The following is a 17,500-nucleotide window of genomic DNA, read 5'->3' as shown; positions in this document are numbered from 1 at the left end:
GTACCTTATTAATATTTCATTTTGGTACAATATACTTGCATTAACTCTCTTAACACAGGTATCATATTGTTTCAAGTCAGAGAACCTGAAACATCGCAACAAAGATTAGACTAAGAGCAAAGCCTTGAAAACTACAGCCATTAGTCCTGTCATCCCCTATAAAGTTAATGGGTTGGAAAAATGGTCAATCTTTGGACTAAAAGTTGATATTTAATTGAAAGAAAATGTTTTTTAATTGTAATGGGGATTTTGCATTAGTGGAACATGAAAAGGTACTAAAAAATCTAATGCAAGGTTATGTATTGATTACCATCTTAATGCTAGTGAAAAATGAAGGAAAATTTGTATTTGATAAACAAACTCTCCTATTCAGCATCATGACTTCGTATTTGTTTTAAGGGCACAGTAAACAGACTTGAATGAAAAGAAGAAATAACAAAATATTCTCAGACAGCTTCTGCTGATGTATAGGACAAAAGCCATGACACTGCTGTAAACCCTGATTGCTTCTGCATCAGAATTATCAAGATGTTATGTGTCACTTTCACATTTTCCAGGGTTATTTGGTTCAGGAAAGCAAGAGCATCTGTAAACCTGGCACTACACTGCCTTAATCAAAATGGTTTTACTGATCATGGATTATAACAAGCGACCTGACATAATGGATGTGCAAAGTCTGCCCAAAGAATTAGCATCACTATAGGCTAGATGGATGGACGTATTCAGGAAATGTAGTTTTTCTTGAAAAGGAAAATGCTTCAGCTAAATGAGTTTAAATTCTTATTATTAATAATACTTAGAACACTACATTGAATTTGGGAGATTTCATTTTCCTTTTAATACAAACTTATGTAAATCAGGTTCTTTTAAATCCTATACAGTTTTCTTTAATAATAAGCCATTGTTTTGACAATCCACTTAATGCAGTAATAAACAAAAATTTGTCAGGAGTGATACCTACATACAATTTGCAAGTCAGTGTAAGTTACTTAATTTAAAACTGAAAGACAGAGAAAGCATTGCAAATACTTTATGAATAGTATTGCAATAATTCTATTACAAAAGTTATTGTAATACTGAGCGGTTATGGTCCGCCGTTAAGGTGCTTCTGTTATATACCCTGTAGTTTGCCATTTGTAAACACATCTTTTTGATGTTTCTGCCAACATCCTGGCAACAAAGCAGTGCAATTTCAAATGAGCTAATTAACTTAATTGTTGATGAAGCATGAAACAGTTCATTCACCCTGTTAGCTGCACCATGACAACATAAGAGTCTCAGTCCCTGAAGTTACTCATCTATATAAGCCTATCTGTAGCTTTCCATTAAGATCTATTGCATGCCAAATGAGTATGGCTCTTCTAACAAAGACCAGTCCATAATGTACATAGGTAGCAGATCAGTGCTGTTGTTGGAAATTCAAATGAACACAGAAATACTAGTAAATACCTTGAAATAAATAAAAAGGAAAAAATTGCAGAAACTCATTGCAGTTTGAAGCTGCAGATGAAAAAGAAAAGCTGCGTCACTTATTTCCTAAATGCTCGGATTTAGAAAATAGCTGGCTAAACTGAATGCTGAAAAAGCAATGACATCACTTTTCAGTCCTGAAAGGTGCAAATCCACCTGTACACTGTGGCTTTTTTTCTATGTATCTTGTGCACACGCAAGAATAAAAGCAAAAATAGATTAGCATGTGAGAGTTAAATGGCCATGCTTAGGCCTTTGTACTTTTTTATTTATACCATACACACTAATTCCCACTTCACACAAACTGTCAGAATTTAAAATGTGCTTTTTCATACTCCTACTATCCAATATAAAATCTAAAGCATCTCTTCAAATTTTCTGAGGTTCCATTTCAGTAAAGGATAATAAGAGGATTAAACACTCTGCTATTGAAAGGCCTGCAAAAGTGTCGACATGAAAGAAAGGATAACAATTTGACCCTCTGCTGATAGCCTCGATTATCCAGTTGCTTGAAATACACACAAAAAAATCTGTGATATGGTTTACAGTAAAACTTTGTTTGCCATCTTTCACTTTCCCTTGCCTTGAACAATTTTGTACCAATGAATAAAAATCCACCTACTTTAAAAATTGTCCAAAATCTTCACAAACGCTTTCACAGCCAGGCCATTTGCAAACTCCATGACCATAGAGAGTATGGGAGGCCCCAGTCTCCTCATGTGACGAGCTGTAGCAAAAGAATAAGGCATCAGATTCATCTCAAAAGCCATAATCGTTGGAGGCTGCTAGCGCCTGTCAGGTTACGATCAGTGACAAACAGGTCAAAACAGGTCAATTTAGCTCAGAGCAGTCAGAAAAATTTAATCGTTCTATTGAATAGTTCAACTGCCAAGGCTAGATGATGTTCCAATTAGAGAAGAAATAGAGCCAAAGATGACTGTTAATAAAGGATGAAAAAATAAGATGACTGTATAATACCATATGCTAATTATGCCATATGACCTTGGTGTAACATTTACCTATAAATAAAAAATACACTCAGAACTGATCAATTCTGAGTATAAATATTGAAGACTGACAGTCAGACATTCTAAATATTGTGAACGTTTAAAAAATATTTGAATTTTATGCTCAATGTGTATAAAAATAATGTTGCTTCCATTAATAAATATTTTTGATTGCAAACATTGCTTTCATGAACTATGTAGCTTCATAAAAATCCCTAGCTATACTCTATGCCTTTTTCTGAAACTCCTGAAATAGTTTCATCCATGATGAGTTATCAAAGAAATTCAGGGAATTATTCCATGGATGTGGGTGACATCCTAAAGCAAAGAACCATTCTGTGAGATATAACCACAAAAGTAATACTAACTAAAAACACTACTATAAAGGTGTTCAGATTTTTAAATAATACAAAATAATGACACTTTGATCATGTCTCATAAGTATTAAAATAGTTAAATAGAAAATTTATTTGAAAATAAAATTACTTGCAATTTAGGTTATGTAGATACAATTAAATTTCATACTATGTTGAGATCATCTGTATCTCACTAAACTACAGTAATTTCACGATTGTAAGCCGTACCATTTTGACTAAAATTTTGGTCCAAACCCGGAAGTGTGGCTTATATGGATGAAGTTCAGAAATTTGCCAACCTGGAAGTGCGAGCCCGCAGCAGCCCCGAGCCAAGCCAGAGCCCGCCCGGTCCCAGTGGTGGGACAGCAGCAGCACTCCCCAGCCCTGGTGGCAGGGCAGTGCTGAGATGAGCCCGCATGGCCCCGAGCCAAGCCAGTAAACTCCACAATCCCGTGATTCTGTTACTAATTGGCAAATTTGCGGAAATCGCACACGGATCCTCTCTGCGAACGAAAGTGCGGCTAATAACCCGGTGCAGCTTATATATGGACAAAGAACGAAAAGTTGCCGACACCCAGACGTGTGGCTTATAATCAGGTGTGGCTTATAATCGTGAAATTACTGTATTATATTTACTGGTGTTTCAGATAATACATACTCTTATATTTAATCCATTACTTGAAATTAAGAAACAGTAAATAACATCTGTCAATGTGTCTGAAAAATGATCTTAACTTCATCCATATAGTGGAATTCCACTGTATTATACTAACAACATTGAACATTTGTATGAAATATGTCGACTTAATTACTTAATGCAGAAAAGACAGAAAATTTAATGGTTCTTTTCACGAGAAACAAACAACATAAGAGCTGCTTTTATATACTCTTTTGAAGCACTTTTAACATAGAATCTTTGCACTGAATTACAGCCTTGACAACTCATATAGATGTACTTTGTCAATGAAACCAGAAGTGATTCAAGAGTAAGGGCCTGACTGCCAGGTGTGTTAAACATGAATGAAACTATGCACCTACAAAAGTGCCCACAAATGTGCATTTACACCCCTATACCAGCCCACTTGATTCTGCGATTTCCAACTTTTACCCATAAGGTAATTTTGTTGTGTCTGCACAGTTAGACATCATTACTGAAAATTATGCTCTACTGATAAACAATTCTGGAAAATCAGATCTTCCACGATCTCTTAAGTAACCTCTATCAAATGCTACTTTTTTATTGGAAATCATGTGACTTAAGATGTTATACAACCGCTTCACATCAAATGATAAGCACAGTGGAAATCTCATCAGAATTACCTGTCTCGCCTTGCATTTAGAACTGAAGACTGTCCATTCACTATGGAATGATGAGTTATTGGTGGTGATGCTTTGGAAGTGGTGGAGGAGGTAGTAGAGGAGGAATTGTTAGTAGTGAGGTCTAGCCCTCCATGTTTAATGCCATTGTCTTCCATACTGTGAACTCCAGTCACTTCTTTCCATAACTGCTGAATCTCAGCAGGACTTAAGCCGGCTATAAAATGAAAGAGAGCCCCACTAATATAACAAAATAAAGAATTTCATATAATGAGCTCAGTGATATTAATGGATTAATGCCAACAATAAAGCTGATGCTGTTTTACCAGCACTATCAACATGGTGTAAAACATAAATTCATAAATTCATAAATCCATAAATTCATAAAAATAAAACAAAAAAGAGCTTAAACTTGCTCTCTATTCCTCTCACAGCCTGGAAACTTGTAGTTTCCAGGATTTATCCTAGGTCACAAAAAGCAATGTCTTGTTGAATGTATTCATACATATGTGTTAGGGTTGTCTGGCTCAAGTTTGCATGAAGTCATGAAGGAAACCTACAGTAAAATATGCTTCTGCCTGAAGTAAAGATTGCAAAACACAGGTAAGAGAAGGGCTGTGAGTATTCTCTTATCTTCCCACTGAACATGCAGCTAAGATAGGAAACCAGATTTTGAAAGATGAAGAGTTCATCAGAAATACATACACCTTCTGTCCCTGCCAGACCTTGTAAGTTTGACATATCACTTTTGAAGAATACTAGATTAAATGCAGAAAAGAATGTGAAGCCCAGAGATCTTGTGATTTCAAAGTCAGGTTCTTCAGCCTGGCATGGTAAATTCCAGTGGTATCTTAAAATCTGTCTTCTGTATTTCATCGAAACAATCAAAATTAGGTCACACATGCTCATGATATCTTGATCTGCTGAAATGCAAAACATTCAAAATGTTGATGCTGTTTAAATCAAAATATTGTAATTTTGGTTTTAGGTTTTTTTGTGGTTTTTTGTTTGTTTTGGTTGAGGGCTTTTTGTTTGTTTGTTTTTTTAATGAAAGAGCTCACTTTTCTTGTCCTGACAAGTACTAGAAAGCGTCTGTTAATTTAAAATTTTCATTTAGTGTATATTTTTTTTAATAACATACAGTAGAAAGATGTAAAGGAAGTTTTTTTACTTTTTGGCAAATCTATTTATTACATAATCTTTTCCTTTGAGAACATATAAACTCAGACTACTGAAAAAGATTCAACAAAAAATTATGAGAAAGCACAGGAAGTTGCTTAAGACTTATCAGTAGTTATCTCCCCATGAAGTATTCAAAGCTATTAAAAGTAGATTAGTAGTTATTTACAGAAATATTACTTGTTGGAAGAAGTATGGAAATAAAATGGGTGGAGGTGTTGCTTTGTTTTTTTTTTTTGTAGTTGGTTTTTTTTTTTTTTTAATTATCAAAGCAGCTCATTTTTAGACTACTGCTTTGAGTCCTGCTTCTTTACCTTAGATATCAAAACCCACTGGCAAACTCAGATAAGGAAAAAGTGAAAAAGAGTCAATTGCAAGTCCTAAAACTGGAGTTTATATCATATTTCTATAGCAAAACCCTAAGTTTTAAGGAAGCAAGCAGAGAAGCCAGGCTCTAATTTACTGCATTAGAAAGATGGGTAACAGGAGTGATGGTAATACTGCCTGTAATTGTTTAATGAAGGTAAGTAATTACTGCTGAGTTCATGAGGTATGTTCCAGCAACACTGCAAAAACCCCACTTTAGTGTTGTAAATAACAGTAATCTGTAAATGTAATCACAAATCAAAATGAAATAATGTATTCATTTAGGTGGCATGATATACAGAGTACATTATTTCCTTCAAACCCTTCCTCCCACTATTGAAAAAAATAAACTAATTCTCTACTGAAAAAAAACCCAAACCCAAGAATAAAACCATCAGTTTAGGTAATCAGATACCATGTCTCCTAGTGAGAGGAATTTAATTTGGGATCATCAAACTTTGGATCCTGTGTGAGCTGAGTAAGAGCTCCCCACAAGCTGAGTGAATGTAGGAGGGCTGGGAGCAGCTGCAGCAGTGGTGTCTCCCATGAGATGGATGTCCTGCCCATCTGGGCACCTGCTGGATAGCCCCTTCCTTTGGAGATGCAGCTGTGCCTCCAGGCTGCCTACCTCACCTAGGGTTTTTTTTTTAAAGCAGAAAGAAATTTCTCTCTAGGCTCAGGCTGGTTAATTTTATCACTTCTTCAGAGGACCCTGAAAGGCTGCCTTTTAGGATAAAAGGATTACGGGCAGGCACTTAAAAAGTAAAAAGTTAATAAGTGGATTTGTAATTAGTTGTAAATTATGGCAATTCTGTGGTTTCTGTGTCAAAAAAAGTCCAACTTTTTTTTTACTAGAGGCTTGTGAAATGGCTGACAAAAATTTCAGTCTGGATGTAAAAGCAGAGTAAGTTTTAAAGTTTCATAGGCTGTGATAGCCCTTAAAATACCCTCCCCACAATACATTAAAGGGGAAACACTCAAAAAGAGGACCAAGAGTGGAATAAAAATTATGAACTGTAATAAAAAGGTCAAATACTGATTTCCTATGAAACTTACAAACACCAAGAATTTGGGGATTTTAATATTACTTTCATACCTCTTTTAACCTCTATCTACTCTATTTTTATGTTTCAATAAATGTTTAATAAAAATAACAATTTTAGAAACCATCCATGCAACTCTTTTTCCTTTTCGAACATGGACTGATCAATACTTGGGGTTTTGGTGGTTTTTTGTTTGTTTATTTTGTTTGGTTTTTTTTTACTGCTGTGATTTACAGTTCTTTGCATTTAACTAGCGTTAACACATGGAAGTAACTCACACAAAATCACTGCTTTTGGATACAGCATAGTGAAGACCTGGTCACAAAATATATGCTAAAACACCTATTACATCTTATTTGTGATACCTGACCCTCAAGAAAACATGGGAAACATTCCTGTTCTTTAAAGGCAGAAACTATACTTGAAGAAAATACTGTTTATATACGCAAACCTCACAGCTGTACTTGTAAGACACATCTTTTGACGCTATCAAATACAAAACCTTTTGCCAATAATGATTTGTGGTTTATGGGACTCTTTATGACCAATAACTTATAAACACAAATCCCCTGTGCTACTTTCTAGCCATCCATAGAACTGAGCAAACTGGATGGATGCATAAAAAATACTTGTGCTACACATGTAGATCTTTCTGCATAAATATCTTAATTCTCTCACAGCACAGCAGAAGCAGAAAAACCACATCTTTACCACATCTAGTGTCTATTACCTTAATTAAATTCTGAAGGTTTAATTTAAAAAGGAAGAAATAAATACTTGTATGTAATTCATTATTATGAAAAAAAAATCAAGGCAAAACCAAAAAAGAGATTAATTAACTTCAAAAATAACAATCCATATATATAAAAACTGTAAAATTTTGTAATTTCTTATTATTTTATTATCAATCTTTTTTGTTGTGAGGTGGACTTAATTCTTTGAGTAAAAGGAAGGTCTTAAAAATAACTGTTTACTCCTAAGAACTATTAAAAAGGTTTGTTTTCTCTGTTTTTATACTAGAAGTAGATGAATGAGTTGCATTAAAATAATGAATATCAATGCAATTGGGTAGGAGTGCTGAGGGAAATCTATAGGGATAGCCTAATGTGTGAGAAAACCTGAGGAATTCCTCTAGCAACAGATGGCACAAGAGGAGAATGCAGAAGGTAAAGCAGTTTGGAGGGAAACTGTGTGTCATGCTTTTTTTGATTCTGGTCCAAGCCAATTGTACAAAAAGAAACCAGCCTTAGAAGTCTCTCATCTCCAGATTCATGAATCAACTCGTCTCCCCAAATCTATTCTATTTGGTGTAGTATGACTTGTATTTGTTGTAACTTTTACAATTTAAGATATGCTTCTGTCATAGCTTTTTTTTTTCTTTTTTTTATACAATGTAATTAATAAATTGATTTGTAATCTCTGATTTTTGGGTTGTTTCAGTTTATTTGCTTGTTTGGTTTGGTTTGAGGTTCTGGGGTTTTTATGGATCATTGTCTATATACTGTGTACTCTGCTTTTGCTCATCTGATTTCTGAGGCTTTGATTTCATAATAATTATCTAGTGGAGGAACAACTTAAGGGCATAAAGGCCAATTAAAAATATTCTTACCTGTCATGAACATAGTCAAAATAATGCTCATTTCAGGACTGAGATCAGATTATTGTATAACTTTTATGACAGACACTTAGCTCAACTCTTTATGGTAAAATAAACAGAAACACCTACAAGTTATAGACAGAGTCCCCAAGATGGGAAGACTTTGACCTTATCTTAAAATGTAAGCACCATTTATCTCCACGTTAATTTACGTTTCAAAAGTGTGTTCCCTGTTTTCTTTCAAGTAGTTGAGCTCATTTTTATCATTGAGAAATCCTGATCAAAGTGACAAAAGGATTTTTTTTTAAAAGTCTTTACAGTTATTTGTCAGTCACAGTTCATTATTATTGGAATCACCACCTTCAAAACTTGTTATTCTATTTAACCTACTTAATACAGAGGAATAGAAAAGAAAATAAATCCTAAGGCTTGTCCCTAAATTCACTTGTCATAAATTGAAGATTCAAGTGCTTTTCAATGCCAAACACTTTATATTCTTAGAAGAAAAAGAAAGTGAGCTTTTGAATGGCTTTAATATCACTATCAGATGTATTTTATAGCTGTTTGTTTATGTTAAATGAAATAACATTCCACTAAATCAGATTTTAGTTATTCCTCAGAGAAAAGCAATGATGCTTGAATTGTGCTGCTACTAGAAATTGTTTTCAGCACATAAGCTCAATAAATATGCACCTTCCATCTAGGAAAAAACACTAAGAAGCTGCCTTTATTTTTCCAAAAGAGTATGCTGCAAAATTTATCAGCGTCCAGAAAATTTGGTAGTATGAAAAATAAAGTTTCAATTACAAAGTATGCTTAAGTGTCATAATGGGAAACTTCTGAAGTTCAGATGCGAATGGAATGTTTAAAAAGTTGAGAATTTGGAAATTTCTCCAATCATACATTACTGAAATACCTTGTGGCAGAGACTGGACAGGAAGAGCAGACTGGCCAGGTGGGATGGAAATGAGTCCCTGACGCTGAAGGTTCAGCAGATGTTGCTGCTGCTGAAGTTGTTGCATCTGGAGGAGCTGCTGCTGGAAGACAAGCTGCTGGGCTGCCAACTGCTGCTGCTGCTGCTGCTGCTGCTGCTACAAAGAGAATGGGGGGAAAAAAAAGAAAAAGCAAATGCAGCAAAAAGTAAAGTGCACAGTAAAGTCTAGAAAGCCAAAACCATAAAATCAACTTCTCTCTTTTTAATCTCAGTTATTAAATAATAATGCTATTTGTAGAATACTCAGGCAGTGAAAGTGTTTGAAATTTTCTATTATATTCATTTAAGCTATTAGGTTTTAGGGAAAATGGCAAGATACACTTAATGACACACTAAAGAAAAGGGTCAAGTAAAAGTATATAACAGCTGTTTCAAATAAAAAAAAAGCTCAGCTCATGGCAGATGATAACAAATTTATCTATGCTAAATATATAACTTTTTACAGCAGCCTGTGATTTGAAGGCACTCTTGTTTTTCCAATTGACTAAGTTTGGTCTGCAGTGGCCCATGAACATGGTCTCCAGTGATCTATTAGTAAACTGGGACGTAGCCTTCCTTTCACTGGCCTGTTAGCTCACTCTCTTTTCATGTTGAATATATTACAAGGAGCATGGCATTCAAGGCAACGAAATGCCCTATTATGGAGCAAAAGTACAGGTTCCAACTTTGTGAGGCATTTCAAGACAAACTTGAGTCTACAAAGACTCAGGAGGGTATGAGAAGGCAGTCACACTTCAGAAAAAGACAGGCTGCTGTGGAAGACCTTTCCTTTCTAGTTTGGGGAAAAGAGAAACTTCTGATGCGCTCACTGGAAAACAGACTGCATAATGGAGCAAGTCATGTGGATTGCCCAGAGCCTCCGGAGAAATAAGGGAGCAATTTCTATTCTGTAGTTGATGGCTGTCTGAAATTCTATTCACAAATCCAAACAGAAACAAAGCCTCAGGAGGTCACAACTGCTTCTTCGACGTTTGCATAATGGGCAGCTTGAAGACAACGTCTAGGATACCTGCTGATCAATTTAACTACTTCAACATGTTTTGTTTGTATTCTGTTTATATTTGATGCAGTTTGCTGACAAGTGCAAGCTAGGCCTGAGAAACCCACTTGTCAGGTTGATTTATGAGCACATCAAACTGTAACTTTCTACTCACCACTTCAAACCTACAGTAGCAGTTCATTAATCAGGGGCCTATGACTTTGAAATCTGTGCTCAATCGCTCTTTTTCAGCCATGGACTAAATTTGCATGCTCTCTGAGCTGTGCCACGGAGCAAAGTAAGGCTCCTTCCCCAAAACAGATTGCCTTTATATACAAGATAATCAGTACAGAGTCCACCACACAGTTTGTTCCTTGCACACTCAGATTCATTAGTGAACATTAGACGACAGCAGGACTAGACTGCTCAAATCCTATGTCTCAGAAAGGGGAGCAGGAGAATTATACCAGCACTGCTATTAAGCCCAGTAAAAATATAAGAACAAATCTTTGATAGCTGCATCCTTGCTATAGGAAAAGATCTAAACTGGTCTTGTCTTTTCCAAGCTTCTGACAGCTCAGACTAGTGTGCATCAGCAAGGGTCGTAGCTCCTACCTCTTTTGCTTGCTTTCCTGGATGCTGTTGCTGCTGCTGCTGCTGTTGCTGCTGCTGCTGCTGCTGTTGTTGCTGCTGTTGCTGTTGTTGCTGTTGTTGCTGCTGTTGTTGCTGTTGCTGCTGCTGTTGCTGCTGCTGCTGCAAAAGCTGAAGATGTAACTGCTCTTGCTGTTTCTTGTAAAACTCTTGTAGTTGTTGCTGAATAAACCATTTTGACTTTAATAAATAAAGGCAAAAGTTTCAAGTATTATAAATCTCCTAAACTCTTCTAGATTGGCATATGGTAGCGTAGCCATTAAGTATCACCTCATAACAAAAAATGTGATTTGAAGAGGCAGATCTACATACATTTTTTTCCAAGGCGGTTCTGAAATTTTCCAATGCAGATTCCAAAATATCCTAAACAGAAGGGTATAGAAAATCTGTATTCTAAAGGGAATGCAAGAGCCAAATTAACTCCTCAAATAACTATACCTAAGTTCCTTACATGTCCTATATAACAAATCAGAAGCTGCACTCATCCACTTGCAAGAAACCTACAAGTCACTAAGGCCAAACAAAACTGTCTGCTTCTGAGGGGAAAAAAGTAATTAATCTGTCAATCTGCTTAGCAGGATGCTCGAGTCACAACTGAAGGTGAATTGCCTGTAACGACCATGGTACTGGATATTAAAATGTTTAAACATAGTTCAGTGACTGAGCTATGACTATGACAAGCAGACACCTCATTTTCTGTATGACAATTAAGCATGCACCCAAAGATCCACTTTGTGTTACACCAAGGCACTGATCACTGACACTATCATTACTGTATGAATAACAAGTTCACCTATTTTTCAATTAGCTGACAGATTCTGTGCTAAGGAAACAGCAAACTCCTCCTCCTTTTTAGCCTTATCTTGGGACAAATTTTTAGTAAGTAAAAAAATAAAATAAAAAACCTTTTCCCTTGATGAAACAAGCATTTAAGTTCAAATTTCATAACCGCATACCATTTATGTGACTAAAGGGAGCACTAGAGTGTTATGAATTTTAAAGCAACAATTATATGCAACTCTATTTGCACTTTTTTTGGCAGGTCTACAATTAAAATGTGCCTAAGCGCTTGAAAATTTAAACATCAATTTGTTTGGTATTTGTAATGCATCTGCCACTGCTGCTGTTTCTGGTTTTAATATAATATTGAATGTTTCAAAGTCTGATTTCACACTTCTGCATTAAAAAAAAAATAAAATTTGGAGACTGAGAAGTTTCATGTTTATTTTCATTCTTTTTGGTGTAATGAGCAATGAAATACTACAAAATAAGACCATAAAATCTGTTTGACATTTGTGTGAATGCCCTGTGCTAGCAGTCCAAAGCAGGTAACACACATTACCTGCTGCAACATAACTGCTTGCTGCTGCTGGAGAAGTGCTTGAAGCTGCTGCGGAGACAACACTTGCTGCTGGAGAATCTGCTGCATTTGCTGAGGGGTGATCACCTGGGGAGTCATCATGGCCACTGACACAGGCACCTGCACAAGGAAAGAAAGATATCATCATCAAACACATTTTACTTTGCCTGCACTACAGCAATACATCTTTTTTATTTTGTACCAAAGACGGACCATAATTTTTTACATAGTATTTATCACTTTAAAGTTCCAGTTTCAGTCAGAATCTGTTATTTTAAGGCCACAGTACTGTGGCACTCTATTTCCAGAGGCATCAGTTTTGATCAGACTCAAGCTTTATGTTTCACATATCTTATGTACTCCTGCAAGAAATTTAAGCATTGGCTAGTATAAATGTGTATTTAAAAATAAATGATCACATGGTAGGGCTCTCAACACTTCATAATCAATCATCTTATCAAGTGTCATAATGTTACGAATAGAAAAATCTATTGAGACTGTTTCAAAGGATATGATTAAGGTAGACAGCAAGATATGTATCTTTAAGCAGTAAATGTTTTCCACAATAAAGACATTTAGCCCAAAAATATTTTTGCATGAAGCATCACTTCAGTAGAAGAAAAACTTTCTTGCTCAGTTAGTCTTTTAAGAAGGTCTGATTTATACAGGAATAAAAACGTCATGGACATATCAGAGTATGCAGCAAGGACTCCCACCTCAGTCACCTGGTCTCTGCAGAGAGGATCGTGTTCTTAGCACTCCCAACTGAAAAGTGGAAGTTGGGGAACCTTGGCATTTGATTATTAGTTTTTCCACTAAACTCTAAGAATGCATTTTTGTGTAGGTGCTGTTTTGGACATGGCTTTATTTTCCACTTGTTATACAGTGAGCGCAAGCGTCGGCAAATGCATGAACACCCACATACACACATGTTCCCAGGAATATATGCGTGAGTTGGAAAGACACAGCAAGTATATTTCTTTGTGTATGTAGGAGAGAAAAGTCTTATGAAAGAACCTGGGAAATTTGTCGAGTGCTGTGGCAGGCACACAATGTGAGGCCATTGCTCCAGCTACCAAGGACATGGTCAAACAGCTGTCAGCAAGCCAGGCTTTCCACCCATGAAAAAAAGCAGCCACTCACTTGTCTAGCAAAATTCAAATGTTTTTTCTGCATATAATAGCAAACTGGCATATAAATATTGCTTTGAGAGATTTGTGGGACATTCCAGTCTTCTGAAAATCAGCAAAAATAATATTGTTATTAATCAATTAAATCATGAGCCAATTTTAGGAGGAAAAAGTCTTCGAATGTTTCTATTACTTGAATCTATCCCGAAAGACTTTGTATAAATGAAACAAAGGAAAAAAGAAACACAAGTCCACTGAAATTTACTATTAGCAGAAATTACCTCATGTAATATTACACAGAATACCACTTTTCATATGATTCATCACAGCATAAACTATGGTCTTAAAACACCAACTAATTAAGAGTCTGAAAGTAAACATACCAGCCTTTACTTAAAAGTCCAATAATCTTTTGGCAAACATCAAATGAATTTTAAGAATAAAAATTCTGAAGGCTTTACTTTAAAACACAAATGGAAAAGACAGACCAGATTTCCATGCAGAAACTTGTGGGGAGGAATTTAAGCTCATCTATCCCTGTACTCCTTCCGTTATCAACAGAATAAAGAAATCCTGCACAAAGTATATTTGATTAGTTTAGGGATTTATTTTAACATGGAACTAAGCCCACACTGTGAATGTGCTTGTCTCTCTCCATGGAGTGCAGACTCACTTTGAATAGACATCTAAATTTCAGATGATTAATGCTGGCTGTTAGTTTTGTAGCACTGGAAACACCAGGTATCAGGTATTTTTTTATTTTAAATTTGACAAGACAAGACAAACAGGTTTTACAACTTTGGGATACATGAGCAAAGAATAAAATTCACTGACTAGAGTCACTATTCAATTCCCTCTGAAGACACCAAGACTTTCCTCTGTTTACTTGAGATCTGAATTTGTCTTCTTGTAAAAATTTTATCTCAATGATGCTATTCAACTACCACAGGTCACACAGATATGAGAAGGCAGAGAGGAAGATGGACGCTGTTACAATCAAACTATTACGTTTAACCTTTAAACCCTGCAAGAACTTTCCTAACACGTACACGCTTACTATTATAATATGTACCAAAATATGAATATTTTGATCTAAACTGTGTGCAAATCTACCTAACTCTGGAACTGGCACTGATTTGTCCATACTCTGTGCTAAAGACTCTGGTCTGTAAGACATTTAGCACGACCCATGGTACCACAAGAGTCCTCTATTCCTCAGTCTGAAATACAGAATCTCCTCTACCAGGCATATTTTTTTTAGCTTTTGTAGTATCTGCTCTGAATCTCCCTGACTGTGTACACGCTCTTATACATGGAGACACTACTGCTTTGCAATGCATTCTAATAGCTTTTCTCACTAAATTTGTTTTTCCTGTAATTTTCAAGTTGAACTGTATAAGCTAGAGAACTAATATACCTGTTTTTCAGGATGATAGACAGAAGCATGAAAAAAAACTAGCAGTCAAGATCAGTAGTAAAAATAGATCTTTGTAGATAATATTGCCTTTATAATAATTTTATGTAATGATACATATGTGTGCATCACACCTAGTGCATATATTCTTTCCCACAGATAAAGGACTAGGCATTTGGAAAACTGCTTGAAATTTACATTAGCAGAACACATTAAGCAAAGAGATTTCTCTAATTGTCATTAGGTAATATAAATTGGTACATTTCACAGCCTTCATTGATATACCAGACTGTACTTTATTTCTTACTGGCATGGTGCTACTGTGCTGTCTGGATTGGAAGACTATCTGAAACCTGCTATTTTATGGCCAATTACATGCATTAGGTATATGTCTTTGATTTAATGTCTGTGTTTTCCAAGATTTCCAACCTGATTTTACAAAAATGTAGCAGAGAGACAATCTCTGACTCTTTTTTCATAGGAATCTCTCAATGTATCTAGAATCAGTTCAGGTAGAGTAACCCAGTGAAGAGGTAGGATTGCTCCTTCGAGTGAGCCATGAACTCACCAAAATTCCTGGTTAAATCTCTCATGAAAAACTGAAGTGAACAAAATGATTTTTAACTGCAACCTATTTGTTGCATGGCATCCTCAAAGACATTGAACTCCTAGCTCTGCCGAGAAGATGCCTGGGTATGCAATCCTACAAGACACAATGAGTGGGACAGCCTCTGAAGAACACAAAAATCTGTTGGCCCCATGATAGACGCAGATGGAGGGTCCATCATATTTTGAAGTTTCTCACGTTTTTGTTGCAGGTTATCCCTATTTTTTTGATTAGCTTATAAATCCTGCTAAATAAAATTCCAGATATATAGATAAACTATTTTTAACAAATCTAAATGGTATTTCAGGCAAGAACAAATGTAAATTGCTTTATTATTGCATGTGAATGTACAAATTAAAGAAAAGCTATGACTCAGAATCAAAACATTGATATTGGAAATTAGATAGATGAACATGGATACAAAAATGAAAACAGAACTTCTTTGAAGAATAAAAAATCTGGGTTTATCGCAGATCAATTTAATAGAGAAACAGTGGAGACTAAAGCTGTACTTTTAACACCACTCATTTGCTAAACATTAAAAATTCAGCTTCAGTTGTAAAGAAGCTTGCCAGGTAAACACTCATCTATTGTTCCTATGAACTAATCAATAATAGGAATCAGACAAATGTATATTTTTACATGCTACCTACAAAAATCATATTCTTAATGGCCAAATGGATATGTAGCCTGCACCTGCAAAAAGCTTTTGCATTTTTCAGAAGCCTTGAAAAACTGCACACATATTTTCAAGAAGTGTTGACCAATCTGTTGAGCAAGTACAGCCAGCGAAGACACACTATTTTTATTCCAAGTTCTTTTTATTTTGAAAGTCAGGTACTGAGAACGAAAATTACAACAAACCCTTCACTTAGCTTCCAGTGATTTTGAGGAGAGTCACAAAGTCACATATATTAGTCATATTCAGAGATGGTTTAAGGTAGGTAGGAATTATTTCTTTGTTACAGACAGAGGAAACAAGTCACCACCTTTAAGTAATTAATCCAAAATCACATCATATTTTAAGTGACAGATCTGAGAATGGAACTGTTCCATAAGACAAGTCTCTCTGACTTATTGAAAGATGTGTAATTAAACGTTTAATGGAGAATCTTTCCTTTCAAAAATAAATGTAGGTGTGAAACCGCACATATAGTACAGGATTGGGCTTTTCAGAAGGAAAGAATTATTTTAAAAGATTAAACGACTGCATTCCTTCTCTTCCTACTTTGGTATACGTGCAGAGTGTCTACCATAATAATAACCTTTTGAATCTTCCTGGTTCTATGATATTAAAAAGAGCTGAGAATAAACTGAGTCGTATTAGTAAGCTGTTCATAACTAGAGAACAAGAATAGAAAAAGATGCCTGTACACTGACTATATGTGCTGACCAATTTTATGCAGCTTAGATAAGGTTACATGCTTCTGAAAAAATAAATCTTGATACAAATTACTTAAGTTTATCAACAGAGAAACCCTAGGAGGCATGCAACAGGAAAAATAATCAAGATATAACTGTTGTGTTCAGGACTCCTGTTTTCCCTGTTTACAGTGGAATTTAATTTATTATTATTAATCTATCTACATTTTAATCAATTTAATATACTAGAGTGTGGTTTGTTTTGTAATACAAGTTTACAGAACTTCTCTTTACAGGGCTTTTTTTTGTTATCAGACACTTCTCCAATTACATGCAGACATTTTAGGAAAGATTAAAGTAATTTCTATTTACAGTTAGTGGAAAACAAGCTCTCTGTACTCCTGCTTTAGTAGAGATTATAGGTGATATATAATATGCTACACCATATGTTTAAAGGCCAATAATGCAACTTCTAATCTCACTCTGGCTAATCAAGCTGCTCAGATTATTTTACATACATCTTTGGTTTAGGCCTTGACATGCCCTTGTTTTTCTTTCTTCTCAAAGCTAAAGTTCCCCTCTTTGATTAGCTGAAACATTTGCATGGTCACTACACATTTTTCATTTTATAAATCATTATGCATTAGCAGTCTTGATCGCCTAGCTTG

General features: G+C 35.4%; 1 protein-coding gene across 1 annotated transcript in view; it reads right to left on the bottom strand.

Moving 5' to 3' along the window:
* Window positions 1–17,500, bottom strand: part of FOXP2 (forkhead box P2) — a 400,669-nt gene that overhangs the window by 51,413 nt on the left and 331,756 nt on the right. Inside the window, exons 6-12 of the mRNA XM_033057875.2 lie at window positions 12,302–12,439; window positions 11,272–11,322; window positions 10,924–11,121; window positions 10,339–10,341; window positions 9,252–9,426; window positions 4,154–4,367; window positions 2,093–2,197 (exon numbers count right to left, since the gene is read on the bottom strand). Of these exons, the coding sequence (XP_032913766.1) occupies window positions 2,093–2,197; window positions 4,154–4,367; window positions 9,252–9,426; window positions 10,339–10,341; window positions 10,924–11,121; window positions 11,272–11,322; window positions 12,302–12,439 (884 nt within the window). The remainder of the gene's footprint in view (window positions 1–2,092; window positions 2,198–4,153; window positions 4,368–9,251; window positions 9,427–10,338; window positions 10,342–10,923; window positions 11,122–11,271; window positions 11,323–12,301; window positions 12,440–17,500) is intronic.

Source organism: Catharus ustulatus, chromosome 4 (genome assembly GCF_009819885.2).
Source record: "Catharus ustulatus isolate bCatUst1 chromosome 4, bCatUst1.pri.v2, whole genome shotgun sequence".
Lineage (NCBI taxonomy): Eukaryota > Metazoa > Chordata > Aves > Passeriformes > Turdidae > Catharus > Catharus ustulatus.
The sequence above is the reverse complement of the archived record's forward strand: the minus strand, read 5'-3'. Positions and strand labels throughout refer to the sequence as shown.